Source organism: Staurois parvus, unplaced genomic scaffold (assembly GCF_062004578.1).
Source record: "Staurois parvus isolate SC_StPar_1 unplaced genomic scaffold, SC_StPar_1.0 ptg000177l, whole genome shotgun sequence".
Lineage (NCBI taxonomy): Eukaryota > Metazoa > Chordata > Amphibia > Anura > Ranidae > Staurois > Staurois parvus.
This window is the reverse complement of record NW_028317973.1, coordinates 7,314,600-7,330,395: the sequence shown is the minus strand read 5'-3', so window position 1 is coordinate 7,330,395 and position 15,796 is coordinate 7,314,600. Positions and strand designations below refer to the sequence as shown.

General features: G+C 40.4%; 1 protein-coding gene across 1 annotated transcript in view; it reads right to left on the bottom strand.

The window, feature by feature from the left end:
- CCSER2 (coiled-coil serine rich protein 2) overlaps positions 1–15,796 on the bottom strand; it is a 148,182-nt gene that overhangs the window by 30,271 nt on the left and 102,115 nt on the right. Inside the window, exons 6-9 of the mRNA XM_089677111.1 lie at positions 15,264–15,405; positions 9,368–9,572; positions 5,869–5,955; positions 7–93 (exon numbers count right to left, since the gene is read on the bottom strand). Of these exons, the coding sequence (XP_089533237.1) occupies positions 7–93; positions 5,869–5,955; positions 9,368–9,572; positions 15,264–15,405 (521 nt within the window). The remainder of the gene's footprint in view (positions 1–6; positions 94–5,868; positions 5,956–9,367; positions 9,573–15,263; positions 15,406–15,796) is intronic.

Here is a 15,796-nt window from a genome sequence, read left to right as displayed (position 1 = left end):
GCTCACCAGTTGTTCCTGTAATTGTTTTATCATCTCATCCTTTTTTCTAGATTCTTCTTTTAGTTGCTGGATCTCAGTCAGCAGGTCTTCAGTCTGTACAGACAAAGAAACAATAAGAATAGATTCTTTAAAATAATACACATTTTCCATACATACATACATACTGAACATGTTCCTAGCGCAAACACATTTGATTGCTTTATGTGGCATCAACTAGATATAATGAAACATGATAAAAAATATTATAACCTTGTCCAATAAAAATAAACAAAAATCTCATTACAAAATTGTACTTGGTGGTAAGATTATGTGCACTCCCTTCAATCATATACACAAACTCTTATATTTTATTATAAAATTATGCATATTTGCAAAACTGTATAAATAAGAAAGTTGACCATAATAAGTATGCTAGCTGATATATGGTAGCTTGTGTAATAGCAATGGTTTTACGCACGACTCATGAAATACTGTTTCCCATGGCCATATGTGTACCATTTGCATTTTGCATAAAACTAGCACGGATACAGAGAACCTTGCTTTTTTTAGTTAAACGTCTTGAAAGATCACATAAAAGTGAAAATCCTTTACAAAGGAAATGCTCGGTATGGTTATTAATATGCCATGTCCTGAGTAGTATTAAAAAGGCACTGCCACCAACAACTGCAGGTTAAAGCATGATATAATTAAAAGAGGAGTATCACCAAACCTTTTCTAGTTAGACTTCGCTACTAGCACACCGGAGTAAATTTATTAAATGTTCTCCTATGACCAAGAGCAAGCTGACAGCAAGCCACTGCCCTTGAATTAATTCCCTGTAGTTGAATTAATTCCTGGTTGTTCCAAAAATACAGGGGGAGGGTCCCGTCCCGAGGTCCTTCCCTTCCTACCCCTCATTCATTTCTTTACCCCTTATTTATTTTCTTGTTTGGGGAATGGGGTTGGGGCAAAACATGGTCAGTACCATGTGCAACCCCTGGTATAAGAGTGAAATATTAGCAACAGGACACTTGAAAATAGACAGAACAAAAACTTGATTCTTAATGGTGGTAGGGGCGAAATGTTTTTCTACCCCAAACTGAAGGAAAGAAAGAACAGGGCAACAGAAGGGTATATGAGGAAACCCTCAAAGCCTTATATCAGTGAAAAGAGGTCTTTCACTTGAGATAAATCTAGTGAATCGGAATAAATGAATCCCCAATGCCCCTGCCTCTCAGAACCTCAGGGACTATGAGGAGCTATGAGAATGGCAGAAATGTAAGCCATGCAATTGTCTTCACCCCCCAGAGAGCATACTCAAAGAAGTCTTCAGGGTATAGGCTTTCACCGGTAGGTATATCACAGCCCTGGACTTGTAAAGTGCTCTGTTGCTAACACAGGTCACCAGATGCCTAGATAACGCCACAAGGAGAGCCCAGTGCTATAGGGTCACATTACAGACTGCCCCTGCAACTTCCAAAAAAGCAGTCTGTAATGAAGGGTAGTTTTAACAAAGCCTTCTTACACCAATAATCCACCAGCACTTAAAGTGTTACTAAACCCATGACCTTGCATTCACGATATCCAGTCTTCCACAGTACACAGAAACTGGGAATGCAATTATTTTAGTAAATATAAACTGCTAAATACCTTTTCTTGTCAGCAGTATATAGCAGTCTTGTGGCTTCTATCAGTGTCCAGCCGAGCACTGGTTAATCTTGTAGAAGGAGTTTTCATTCTCCTCTGACTGTCCTATGAGGCTGCTTAATACCGGACCTTCTGTCTGGACAGTGCTAATTGGCCCTGTGCTGATGACATGCACCCTCTCTAGCAATACACACCAAAGAGAGCATGTGTAGACTTGCCACTGCTGCGCTAACTATGACAGATGGATTTGGGACAGCAAAAAAAGGGGAGGATAAGAGAAGACAAGATTAAACCACCTTTTTACACAATGCAGAGGACTAACCCCCCTTATATACACTGCTCAAAAAAATTAAAGGAACACTTTGAAAACACATCAGATCTCAATGGGGAAAAATATCATGCTGGATATCTATACGGATATGGACTGGGTAATGTCTTAGGAAAGTAAGGATGCCCCATTGTTTCATGGAAAAGAAAATTATCAGCCTAGAGGACTCAATTCAAAGACACCCTGAAAATCAAAGTGAAAAAATGATGCAGCAGGCTAGTCCATTTTGCTGAAATTTCATTTCAGCAATTCAAAATGGTACTTAGTAGCTGGTAAGGCCCTCACATACTTGTATGAATGCCTGACAACGTCGGGGCATGCTCCTGATGCGACGACAGATAGTGTCATGGGATATTTCTGCACAAATCTGGATCAGGGCATCACTGAGCTCCTGGACAGTCTGATGTGCAACCTGGTGGCGTCAGATGGACCGAAACATGATATCCCAGAGGTGTTCTATTGGATCTAGGCCAGGCGAGCGTGGGGGCCATTCAATGGTATCAATTCCTTCAACCTCCAGGAACTGCGTGCATACTCTCGCCACGAGTCTGGGCATGGTTGTGCACCAGGAGGAACCCAGAACCCACTGCACCAGCGTAGGGTCTGACAATGGGTCCAAGGATTTCATCCCAATACCTCATGGCAGTCAGCGTGCCATTGTCTAGCCTGTAGGGGTCTATGCGTCACTTCATGGCTATGCCTCCCCAGACCATCACTGATGCATAATCAAAACGGTCATGCTGAACGATGTTACAGGCAGCATAATGTTCTCCACAGCTTCTCCAGACTCTTTCACATCTGTCACATGTGCTCAGGGTGAACCTGCTCTCATCTGTGAAAAGCACAGGGCGCCCGTGGAGGACCTGCCAATTCTAGTGTTCAATGGCAAATGCCAATCGAGATCTATGGTGTCGGGAAGCACAGGGCTCACTAGAGGATGTCAGGCCCTCAGGCCACCCTCATGAAGTCTGTTCATGATTGTTTGGTCAGAGACATTCACACCAGGTCATTTTGTAGGGCTCTGGCAGTGCTCATCTGGTTCCTCCTTGCATAGAGGAGCAGATAAAGCTCCTGCTGATGGGGTAATGACCTTCTATGGCCCTGCCCAGCTCTCTTGGAGTAACTGCCTGTCTCCTGGAATCTCGTCCATGCTCTTGAGACTGTGCTGGGAGACATAGCAAACGTTCTGGCAATGGGACGTATTGATGTGCCATCATGGAGGAGTTGGACTGCCTGTGCAACCTCTGTAGGGTCCAGGTATTGCCTCATGTTACCAGTAGTGACACTAACCCTAGCCAAATGCAAAAACTAGTGTAAAACAGTCAGAAAAGAGGAGTAGGGAAAAAATTGTCAGTGTCCTCCACCTGTAAAACAGTTCCTGTTTTGGGGGTCGTCTCATTGTTGCACATATAGTGCACCTGTTAATTTCATTAACACCAAAGCAGCTGAAACTGATTAAATAACCCCCTCTGCTACTTAACTGAACAGATAAATATCCTATGCGTTTAACTGATTTGAAGCTATACTCTGATTAAAAAGTATTCCTTTAATTTTTTGGACCAGTGTACATCATGCATATAAAAAATAAATTAGTTTGCAATGGCCCATCCCATAGAAAATCAAGCTTATATTATTTGGCGGGGTAAAATGTTTACAAGCTACACCCCTCCTCCCCAAACTTGCTTTCATCAAATATCCCCCACTCATGGTTAATCCATATCTTGGGAGGCAATACGCTTTTGATATTTATGCAGGGGTATATATACAATTATGTACCTGTTAAACAGCATATGAGAATAGACATGTATAAATAATATACCTATAATTTATATATACAGTGAAGGAAATAAGTAAGGTATATTGTAACACAGAGACAGAATAGCAACAAAAAATTCAAAAGAAATCCATGTCTAACAAATTATACACTGATTTGCATGTTCATGAGGGAAATAAGTATTTGATCCCCTATCATTCAGCAGGATTTCTGGCTACCAGGTGTCTTTCATACAGGTAACAAGCTGAGATTAGAAGCAGTCTCTTAAAGGAAGTGCTGCTAATCTCATTTTGTTACCTGTATAAAAGACACCTGTCCACAGGAGCAATCAAACAATCAGATTCCAAACTCTTCACCATTGCAAAGACCAAAGAGCTATCCAAGGATGTCAGGGACAAGATTGTAGACCTACACAAGGCTGGACTGGGCTACAAAACTATCGCCAAGCAGCTTGGTGAGAAGGTGACAACAGTTGGTGCAATCATTCGCAAATGGAAGAAACACAAAACAAATGTCAGTCTCCCTAGGTCTAGTGCACCATGCAAGATCTCACCTCGTGGAGTGTCAATGTTCATGAGAACAGTGAGGAATCATCCCAGAACTACACGTGAGGATCTTGCCAATGTTCTCCAGGCAGCTGGGACCACAGTCACCAAGAAAAAAATTGGTAACACTACGCCGACAAAGATTGAAATCCTGCAGTGCCCGCAAGGTCCCTCTGCTCAAGAAAGTACATGTCCAGGCCGTCTGAAGTTTGCCACTGAACATGTGAATGATGTGGAGGAGGACTGGTTGAAAGTGTTGTGGTCAGATGAGACCAAAATCAAGCTCGTTGTCATCAACTCATGGGGAACAAATACTTATTTCCCTCATGAACATGCAAATTAGTGCATAATTTGTTAGACATGCATTTCTTTTGAATTTATTGTTGCTATTCTGTCTCTCAGTGTTACAATACACCTACCATTCAATTTTTAGACTGATCATTTCTTTCTGAGTGGGCAAACATTCAAAATCAGCAGGAGATCAAATACTTATTTCCTTCACTGTACCTTTAAAAGAAAAGAGGTCATGGATCCCAAAAGGCATAAACAGGTGGTCTCTCTGTGTGGTTTTCCTCTGCAGGGCATAGTTGTTGTTAGCCCATCTCCACCATTTTGCTAGAACAGCCAGTAAGCACAGTATGGTTGAACTGGCTTTAAATTCATGACTTGGTGCTAAAACACAGCATTTGTGGCTTTAAAAGATGTGGTACCAGTAAAACCATACAGACAGAGTCTGCTTCGGCAGCCTCCTTCCCAATATCTTTTTTTTTTTTTTTAACCGTTGCTTCAGAATCCACAGTAGACTATGGCAGTGAGTGTTCTACACCTTTATGTTCTGGGAGCAAGTTGCACTGAGTAATAAAACTTTTCATAACAGAAAAAAAAAAATCCTCCAGACCTTTTTTTTTTACATAGGGTAGGCAGGATAGGAAGCAGGAGGTGGGAGGGAACATTTTCAAAAATAGTTATGGTTAGGCAGGAATTCAACTTTAAAAGATAAGTTCACCTTCACAAATAAATAATGTTAGTTTTTTTGCAGGTAAAAAAAATATGCTTTTTTTTTGCCACGGTACTGCTCGGTCTGCCACGGTACTGCAGACTGACTGTGTCGCTGTCTGCCGTACCTCCAATGTGGACAGTCAGTTACACTCTGACAAGAAGCTCAATGAACTACCTAGAGTGCGACGCCCTAATAGTTTATTGAAAACTACAAAGTCAAAAAAGGCTATTGGTACTTGTAGTTTTCACAATCATGGAACAATGTGAATGAATGACACGAAAGAGTGGGCAGAGCCCCGCACAGTCGCATTTTTTTTTAGCGAACAGAGGATCAGGGGGGAAGGAAGGGTGTTGGGGTGCGGAGGCTGGTGTATCTGTAACATGTCACATGTTACACCCTGAATATGGGTGTAACCTCTAACATATTACAAAAGGTCAACATCCCTTTAATACAATATCCCTATAAAATCATTTAATGTACCTTCATTTGTACTAAATAAAAATCAGATCAGGTTCTATAAACAGTCTGCTATTATCTACAATACATGGGAAGCAAGTATTCACTGGAAATTATAATCATAATTGTAACAATCTACCTTTAAATGTGTCTCTACCTCCTTTTGCTCAGTCATAGTTGGGATGCATAGCTGTAAGTCTTGCACTGGTGACTCTGGGTCATCCTCCTATTAAAGAAAAACAAAAAACTAATTATCCTTTGTTTAATGGCTAAATAGCACATAAAACTGAACATTCTACATATTAAAGTTTGATTATATGACACAGAATAGACATCACATGTCAGAACTAAGGTTGTTAGCACAGCGTTTAAAGCCAACTTCCAGGCAAACATATACATACACAGCTTCACCTTGCAAAAGACATGTAAATGTATCAGCCAGAGAATATATCCAAGACAATGAACTCAAAGTTATCCACCAGTTAAATCATACCTGTCACTTATCAAAATGTTCTCAGATGAATACAGCAATTTATCCACTGATATGATGGCAACTTTACTGGCCAATAGAGAGTATAGGGAGGATATGGATAAGCCCTATACACTGCAGGGTAATAATGTCTCCTGGTCATGTTTTCTTCTCTATGTAGTTTTTAAAAGATATGCGAATAGCTCCATAACACAGCATGTCAACACTTTCCCATGGAATAATAGTTAAGGTGACTGTAGCTGTACTATAGCAGTACTGCTTGGATCTTAGAAAAAGGGGTAGCTTGTAATCAAAATGTAACTGTTTATGCAAACTGGAAAAAAAAAGTACCACGCAGTACCAAGCTGTGTTCCATGGAATCAAGGGATTGTAAGTGTTATTTCCCCCTCGGAAACAAGCACCACCTAATTAGATTGTCCGGTTGCAGTAAACTATAAATATGAAGCAATTAATCAAACAGGGTTTTTGTTTAGAAGTATTTTTATTGTGCATGTGAAACTAGTGCAATGGGAGTTGCAATGCAGTGGCTGGTGTGTGGTACAGTGGGGCTGAGATCACCGCTTCCTTTTTTTTATATACAGTTGTGTTCAAAATAATAGCAGTGTGTTGAAAAAAAGTGAATAAAGCTCAAAATCCTTCTAATAGCTTTTATTTCCATACACACAAATGCATTGGGAACACTACACATTCTATTCCAAATCAAAACATGAAGAAAAATATATCAAATTTGTGTTGTTCCTCTAAAAAAAGTGAAGAAAAGTGAATATTAGACTGTTCAAAAAAAATAGCAGTGTTTGTATTCTTCTTTACAAACTCAAACATTCACTATATAAACTGAAAAATGTTTGACGATTTTGCTTTCCTTTGAATCACTTAATTAATATTTAGTTGTATAAGCACTGTTTCTGAGAACTGCTGTACATCTGTGTTGCATGGAGTCAACCAACTTCTGGCACCTGTGAACAGGTATTCAGCCCAGGATGATTGGACTACATTCCACAGTTCTTCTCCATTTCATGGTTTTGCCTCAGAAACTGCATTTTTGATATCACCCCACAAGTTTCTATTGGATTAAGAACCGAGGATTGGGCTGGCCACTCCATAACGTCAATCTTGTTGGTCTGGAACCAAGATGTTGCACGTTTACTGGTGTGTTTGGGGTCGTTGTCTTGTTGGAACACCCATTTCAAGGGCATTTCCTCTTCAGTATAAGGCAGCATGACCTCTTCAAGTATTCTGATGCATTCAAACTGATCCATGATCCCTGGTATGCGATAAATAGGCCCAACACCGTAGTATGAGAAACATCCCAATATCATGATGCTTGCGCAACCATGCTTCACTGTCTTCACAGTGTACTGTGGCTTGAATTCAGTGTTTGGGGGTCGTCTGACACACTGTCTCCGGCCACTAGACCCAAAAAGAACAATCTTACTTTCATCAGTCCAGAAAATGTTGTGCCATTTCTCTTTAGGCCAGTCAATGTGCTCTTTGGCAAATTGTAACCTCTTCAGCACGTCTTTTTTTCAACAGTGGGACTTTGCGGGGACTTCTTGCAGATAGCTTAGCTTCACATAGGTGTCTTCTTATTGTAACAGTACTCACAGGTAACTTTAGACCTTCTTTGATCTTCCTGGAGCTGATTGTTGGCTTAGTCCTTGCCATTTTGGTTATTCTATCCATTCGAATGGTAGTTTTTCGCTTTCTTCCACATCTTTCAGGTTTTGGTTGCCATTTTAAAGCATTTTAGCTGAGCAGCCTATCATCTTCTGCACTTCTTTATATGTTTTCCCCTCTCCAATCAACTTTTTAATCAAGGTACGCTGTTCTTCTGAACAATGTCTGGAACAACCCATTTTCCTCAGAATTTCAGAGAGAAATGCACTGTAATCAGCATGTACAACATTTGCTGCCTTCCTTCCTTAAATAAGGGCAATAATTGCCACCAGTTTTTCAAAGAATGAATGACCTCACTAATAACTCTACACTGCTATTATTTTGAACATGCCCCTTTCAATTAGTGATTCAATTACACAGAATCAGCAGCATGCATGTCATGACTGTTGGGTCTGTTGAATTTCTATTACTCTACTACACCTGCTAGTAAATTATTTGCCGTGTAGAAATATCATTTCTACCAAAAACAGTGATTGATCAGGTTAGTGATGTCTGAATGCTATTATTTTGAACACAACTGTATATATATATATTTTTTTTTCAACAAACTCTATTGAAATGTCACACAAACATCTCAAAGTTCAATTGCTGGGGGTGCAGTGCGAGGCAGTGGATTGTCTCACACTGCACTGTCCCACACACCACCACAACGCAGTGGTACGAATCAGACACACAGATGACAAGGCATTTTGCCTTGTCTATGCAGCGGGACTGTGCTGGAATAGCTGCCCAATGCAGTCACACCACATGTGGTGTGAACAGAGCCTCAGGGTCAAAAATGGGAAGTTTCCTGTAGGTCAGTTTTGATGTAACTGAAAAACCTAAGCTTAGGGTGGCCGAACAAACATCATAAACATGGATTATTGTCCAGATAATTTCTGGCATGATGAAAAATCTTTGGGCATCCAAGTTCTAGTCATTTCCTTTTTATTTCTTTAATAGGAGAAAAGGAGGGAGGCGAAGGCACTTTCACATTTCGGGGAAAATATCCTACTGGTTCTAAATAGCATTCAGTTCAAGCTGGTGTAGGCACATATCCTATCATACATTGTTCTCAGTGAGAGAGGTGTCTGCCTTTAGAAAGATCTTCATTTAGATCTGGTGCAACAACAAGGGGTTAAGATACATCTACAATATTTCCTTTACATGGGGACATTTTGCACTAGCAATCCTTTTGCTGACAACTTATCTTCATCAGGAGCATTGTGTAGAACAAATACTCAACCTGTTCCATGTGATGCTTCCCCGCTGTATGGATGTGCGTGACGTCACTTGTGGGTGACATTCTGAAGTATATCTGTTACTCATGAAGCATGTGAGTAAGCAGTGCGTGGAACAAGGTGAGTATTTACCTTGGCCTGCATAGCAATCTTGTTGCTGGCGAGTGTCACCAGTGATAGGATCTCTAGCAAGACATAGGCCCTTAGAAGTTTTTAATAACATCTCGTACAGTGCTGAATGAACAACCTACTTGTTGCAGTAACCGCTTCAGCTTTAAAAGCTGCGTCTTTACAGTGGTGCAGTCTTGGACCATGTGTCGCAGAGTCATTTCATCCAGCATGACAGTGTTTTCTTGTAAGCCAATTGTCTGAGGAGACCTTGGTGACAGCGGGCTACAATAGGGACTTCCATAGCTATCTTTTTGATCAGATGGAGACTCCAGGCAAGAAGATCCCCTGTAATACAGAAATATAGATTTTATTTCATTTATACACCTAAGCCACTTTAAGACTTATTCACACCGTGCCTGTTGAACTGCTTGTTTTATTTTGCACACCACTGCACGTTTGTTGTGAACAGGGCTCGCTGAAAACGAGGCTTGTGCATATCAAAAGTGTGGTGGTGTGTAGAAAAAAAGCACCTCAACAAACGTGTTCACACTTCTGCGGAGATACGTGTTTTTCTGCGCTAGAAAAGCACTGATCTTTACTAAGGCACACGGAAAATAATTGTTTTCCGCGTGCCCTGCTCACACCTAAAGTGTTACTAAACCCACACCAGTAAAATCATTCTACATATGCAGTAAAGCATGCTTGTTATACTCACTGTGGAACCTAAGGAGTGAATTCTCCACATTGTGTAAAAAAGAGGTTTGATCCTCTCTTCTCTGATCCTGCCCTTCTTCCATTGGCCCCCTAAATATCTCCTGATAGAACAGAGGTTTGGAGTTACTCTGCACATGCTCAGTTTGGTGTGTATTGCTATAGTGTTTTTTTTTTTCTTGTGAGAGTGCATGTGATCAGCACAGGGCCAACCAACACTGTCCAGACAGAGGTCAGGAGTTCTGCATCCTACCTAGAGCAGAAAGAAAACTCCTTCTACAAGTCTTAACCAGTGCTCTGCTGGACACTGATAGAGGTCACAAGACTGCTCTAACTGTTGATGAGAAAAGGTACTTTTAGTTTATTTACTAAAATAATAGCATGTCCATGTTCTGTGTACTATGGGAGACCAGATATAGTGAATGCAGGGTTCTGGGTTTAGTAACACTTTAAAAAGCAACCTTCCGGTAAGCTGTGATGTAGTATAGAAATCTTTCAGCTTTTTTCCATCCCCCACCACAGCTTACCCACAACTCTGTTGGCATTTGCATTTCTACACACTGCAACTCAGCACTATCTGAGCAGTAAAATGATGCGTTTTAAAAATCACCCAAAATGAGAGGGAAATTTCACTTCTCAGATCAGGTGTTCACATTGGAAGACATACAGTCTGACAACATCAACATTATACATTTTCCCCCCATTTTCACTTTCTGACAATAGCCACAATGGGTCTTTTTAATGGAAGCACAGACAGTAATAAAAGCCTGACAGAGATACTCACCCTTTCCCACTCTGTCTAAAACTAGAACAAAAAGATTTGGCTGGGAATCTACTGTACTTTTAAAAAGCAGATCATTATTATAGCAAAAATTATATATACCTATTATGTTGAACTCCTGAATGTGATATTGTTGGCTCTAAATCATGCATGTTACATTTAAAATGCTTTGAATAATTTTCTATGGGGAAAGAATACAGAACATATTTTGTAGGCAGAGAGATAAAGCGGAAGAGATGACACAATGAGAATGATGCAAGGGTGTTCCACAGAGGAGGACAAGGATAAATAAAAAGTCACAACATAATAGGAATAGAGCACTTATCAAGAGTAGTATAATGATTATTTAAAAGCCATCTCTGGCTTGATCAATAGCAACCTTTGTATCAATATAACATCAAGGTTTTTTATTTTCTCAACATGAAACACAGAAGCCTTTGGAGAAGGTTCCATCACTTCTGTCAGGTTAATTTTTTACACTGAGATCAATAGCAAAAATAACACAGCTTAGGTAGCTGCAAAAGGTCAACACAACATATAAAAAAAAAACAGACACATATTTTATACAAATGGAGTAAGTCAACCATTACACAGTACAAGGAAGTGTACCGGTAATACTTCATATGTTGTTGAAGGAGTTAATATGTATGGAATTCTGACTACTAATTATGGCAAATACATTAGAATAATTACCGCCAAGCCCATGTTAATAATGGAAATGAAGTAGAGGGAAATGTTGCTGCTGTAATATTAGAAATGCTTTATTTAGAACCCAGCATCACTTCCCGAAGTTGGGAAATCTTTCTGCCAAGAAAACTTATGTATAATTCTAGAGAGAAAATAAAATAACCTGTTGATTATATATTAACACAAACGCACACCCTTGTGGAAAATGTCTAAAATATAACAGTAAAAAGGACAGTGCTATAATGCTAAGAGTGCCTTTTACCAAAAGAAATTCTTACATGTTCATGTTTTTGTACAATTCAGTCACTAGTATTCCAACAGCCATGTATATGTAAAAGAATTCAAAGAATTCTTACGTGACCAAAGTAACAGGTTCTTGTGAATGCCCAGCCCATTGATATACCATTGTAATCTCCAGAGAATCTGATCTGCTCCTTTGTCACAGCTATGGCTCACCCTGTGTAAGCTCCAAGCTGCCCTATTTCAGAGAATAAGAGCATCAATAACCACCTCCCCTCCCTCATGTGACAGTGCCTGGGCCTGCCAACTGACTGCCTTACCCTCAACCCTGGATTCTCAAAGGAAAATAAACAGGTAATATTCTGTCTCATACCTGGAAGTACCAGGTATTTCAGAGGGAGGAACTGATCACAGGAGGGAGAGAAGTGAAACAGTATCAGTGACGGAGTGGTGAACTTTTATGAGAACCTGTCATGTTGCCATGATTGGGCATACTGACATAATATCTTTAGAGTCTAACTGCAGCCAATGTTTTCAACTGTTTTCAGAAGAGCGGAGAGGAGCTGAAGCCTGGTACACACGGTAAGTTTTGTGCTGAAAAAAACAAACTGAGCAGTTTGTGATGAGGTCTCTGTACTAACTGTACAGTGATCTCCCCGCTGTGCTATTTTGTTCTGATAAAACAGAACACACCGGTCAGTGCTTGCAGCCATTGGATGAGAGTGCTGCTTGGATGCGAATCGGCTGCTGATTTTCCAGCATGCTCGTTTGACAGAAACCGGTCGTGATATCAAACAAGGACCTGTACACGAGCCAAATGTTGGCCGGTATCCACTATACTTGCTGATTTTGGCCAATGTCTGTCAGTTTTTTTTTTTTTTATCTGTGACCCTATGGAAAAATGTTCCCTGTTTAATGTCCTGAATCACCAGGGCAAGAAAAAGGGAGCAGTTGTCAACTAGAGGGCAAAGTACAGGGAAAAAAAACCAAAACAAATATGTCATCAAAATCTAAAGTTCCATGTCCCCAGACATTGTTATTGTTTTTTTTAATTGTCTGGAGCTAGACTTTAATATGGAATTCAAAGTTAAACCTTACCTACACTTACAACTGTCTCCTCACCCCTCCTAACACCTTTGCTTACAAACCTGTGTAAGAAAGCTGTATATATTTACCTATTTCTAGCCCACTCTTGTCTGGTCACATGACCATCCCTGTGTCTGCCAGCAGAGAGGACAGAGCGTTCCAACAATAGCTAGTAAAGGCTGAAGTAGTGATGTTACCCATAGGCTTATTATGGCCCATCTGCTGTTGACACTTCCTCCTCTTCCCTGAACCAACGATGGCTGACACACAAGTACCAGATCACGTGACCAAACCACAGCAGGCTGAAAATAGTATATACATCTTTCTTACATAGGAATAGTGTTAAGAGTAGTGAGGGTTAAACCTGGAATTCTACTTTAAAGTGGTTCTACAGTCTCAAGGTTTTTACTTTCATGCATTCTATGCATGAAGGTAAAAAACCTTCTGTGTGTAGCAGCCCAACCCTCCCACTCCAACACTTACCTGAGCCCCCTCTTGATCCAGCAATGTCCACGAGAGCCTTGGTTCTCTGGGGACTCTCACTCCTGACTGGCTGAGGTAGCAGCAGAAGCTATTGGTTCCTGCTGCTGTCAATCACAGCCAGTGAGCAAATGAGGAGAGGGAGGGGACGGCGGTGGGAATAGACACGCAGAGCTGCAGCTCAGGAGCGTGCCTGCTTTGGTGCCCCCATAGCAAGATTTTTGCTATGGGGGCACCAGACAGGAGGGAGGAACAGGAGCTCCGTGGAGGACCTGAGAAGAGGAGGTACTGGGCTGTGCAAAACCACTGCACAAAGCAAGTATGTATGACAATATTTAACCACTTGACCTCTGGAAGATTTATCCCCCTTCATAATGCAGCGCCATTTTTTGTGATAAGGCACTGCGTTACTTTAACTGACAATTGCGCGGTCATGCAACGATGTACATAAATTCAATTTATGTCATTTTTCTCCAAAAATAGAGCTTTCTTTTAGTGGTATTTGATCCGTATTTTTTGCGCTATAAATGAAAAAACACCAACATTTGTAAAAAATAAAAAAAAAAATACTATTTTTTACATTCTGCTATAAAACATATCCAATAAAAAAAATAAAAAAATCTAATTTCTTCATAAATTTAGGCCAAAATGTATTCTGTTACATATATTTGGTAAAAAAAAATACATACAGAGTTGTGTTATGTCAGTCTCCACAGCAATCAACAAGTACCGGAGCTCATCCAATTGTCAGCACCTGTTGATCGGCTTCTGCTGTATCTAATCACAGCATAAATGGCGCTCTGGCAGCAGGCATGGGCCCCCCAATGACAGAAGTGCAAAGTCACATTTATATACACAATTTTGCACAGAATGACCACCCTGTAGCAGTATATTTGCTACATGGCTACAGCAAGTGGTTAGAAAAAAAACAAAAAAACAACAAGACTTTAGTGTCACTTTAAAGGTGAATTTCAGGAACCCAGCTGCTTTGTAAAAGTGAAGAAACCTATGTGGTAAATCTAGGGAGGTGCACAACATCTTCAGGGCTTATCTCCATTACTCATAGCTCATAATTTTTTATAGTTCTCCCTGAAGACAGCTATAACCATTTCTGGGAGCCCAATGCTAATCATTCAGGTCGGCATCTTCAACAGCAGAGTTGCTGCAGCTGCTATGACCACCCTTCCCCTCCTCCCCTATCACACAATACAAAAGGCTTCTGTGAATGGACAGCAGAGGAGAGAGCCAGGTATAGCTGCTCTGTACACTACTCTCCTCTCAGATCCCAGACTGTCTCTATGGCAGAGCAATAAACTTGTCAGATGTAAACAGAGAGCAGTCCAGGAGATATCATGCACCTAGCTGGACTCAGCACATGGTGTGCATTAGCTTTTTGCAAAGTGGCTGAATTCCTGGAATTCAGCTTTAAACTACAAATTAAACCAAACAAATTTTGAAGCAGATTTGGAAAAAGAAAAAAAAACGGTATTAATTGCCTTTTCTGCAGGGCTCTGTGCTTTTAAGAGATTGGGGGCTTGCACGTTCTGGGTTATATTCCATCTTCCTTTCTCATGTAAAAGCCTGCTTGTGATTATCACTGGGATTGTAACATTAAGATACAGGTAAGCGGCTCTGCATTTGGGTTCACAAGCAGCCAATCTTCGAAGAGCTGGCAAAAGTATCTTCTTGGAAGACAGAATATAGCTGGGAGGACGCTGTTGCTAAAGCAGTATTAGCTTTTTTATACTGAGATTGCAGTTCAAATAAAGGATCTGCAATATAAGTGCAGTTATTACTCTTTCAAAAGAACAAAAAAAAAATCTGTCCTTTACATTTTCGTTTTATAATCAGCCGCACATTCCCTCTCTGGTATTATTATTATTATTACATCGAGTTTATATAGCGCCAAAGGGTTTGCTCAGCGCTGTACAATAGAGGGGGGGGGACAATACATGAAACAGTACAGCAACAACAAACAGCACACGAGGGGTTAGAGGGCCCTACTCTTTCGAGCTTACAATCTAGGTATGGAAGTAGATGGCTGTTCATACCTGCCATTGTGGTAGTGTTCAGGATTGCTTAGGTGGTATTGCTCTTGTCCATTAAGTCGGGGAGGATTCCTCTTCCAAAACAGTTTTTGTTGCCTCAAACTTCGCTCAGATCTATCAAAACGACTCATATTCTCAACTTCACCTACAATTCATCAACACAAAATTCAGCACAATTGTAAAACACATGAAAATAGTTTGTTTTCATGAAGAAAAAAAACCTGCGCAAAATAGATAGATAATACATATACATGCATATTTCATGTGTTATCCCTTTCAAGACCCTGAAAGTACAGAACAATACCTGCTGACCCGCCAAACATGCACCCTAATGCCTTGTTGTGATTTTTGTGCATTCATTCACACCCAGTAAGTGCTTATGAAAGTGCTTTTACAGAGGTTTTTTTTTTGTGCATTTTTTTTTTTTTACAAGCTTTTTTGCACATGTATTCAAGCTCCTGAGTGGGAGAAGAGTAGAGGAAGAAGGATACTCCGGCTCAAAAACACATAAAACAGCTAGTGTTTAAAAAGTACTT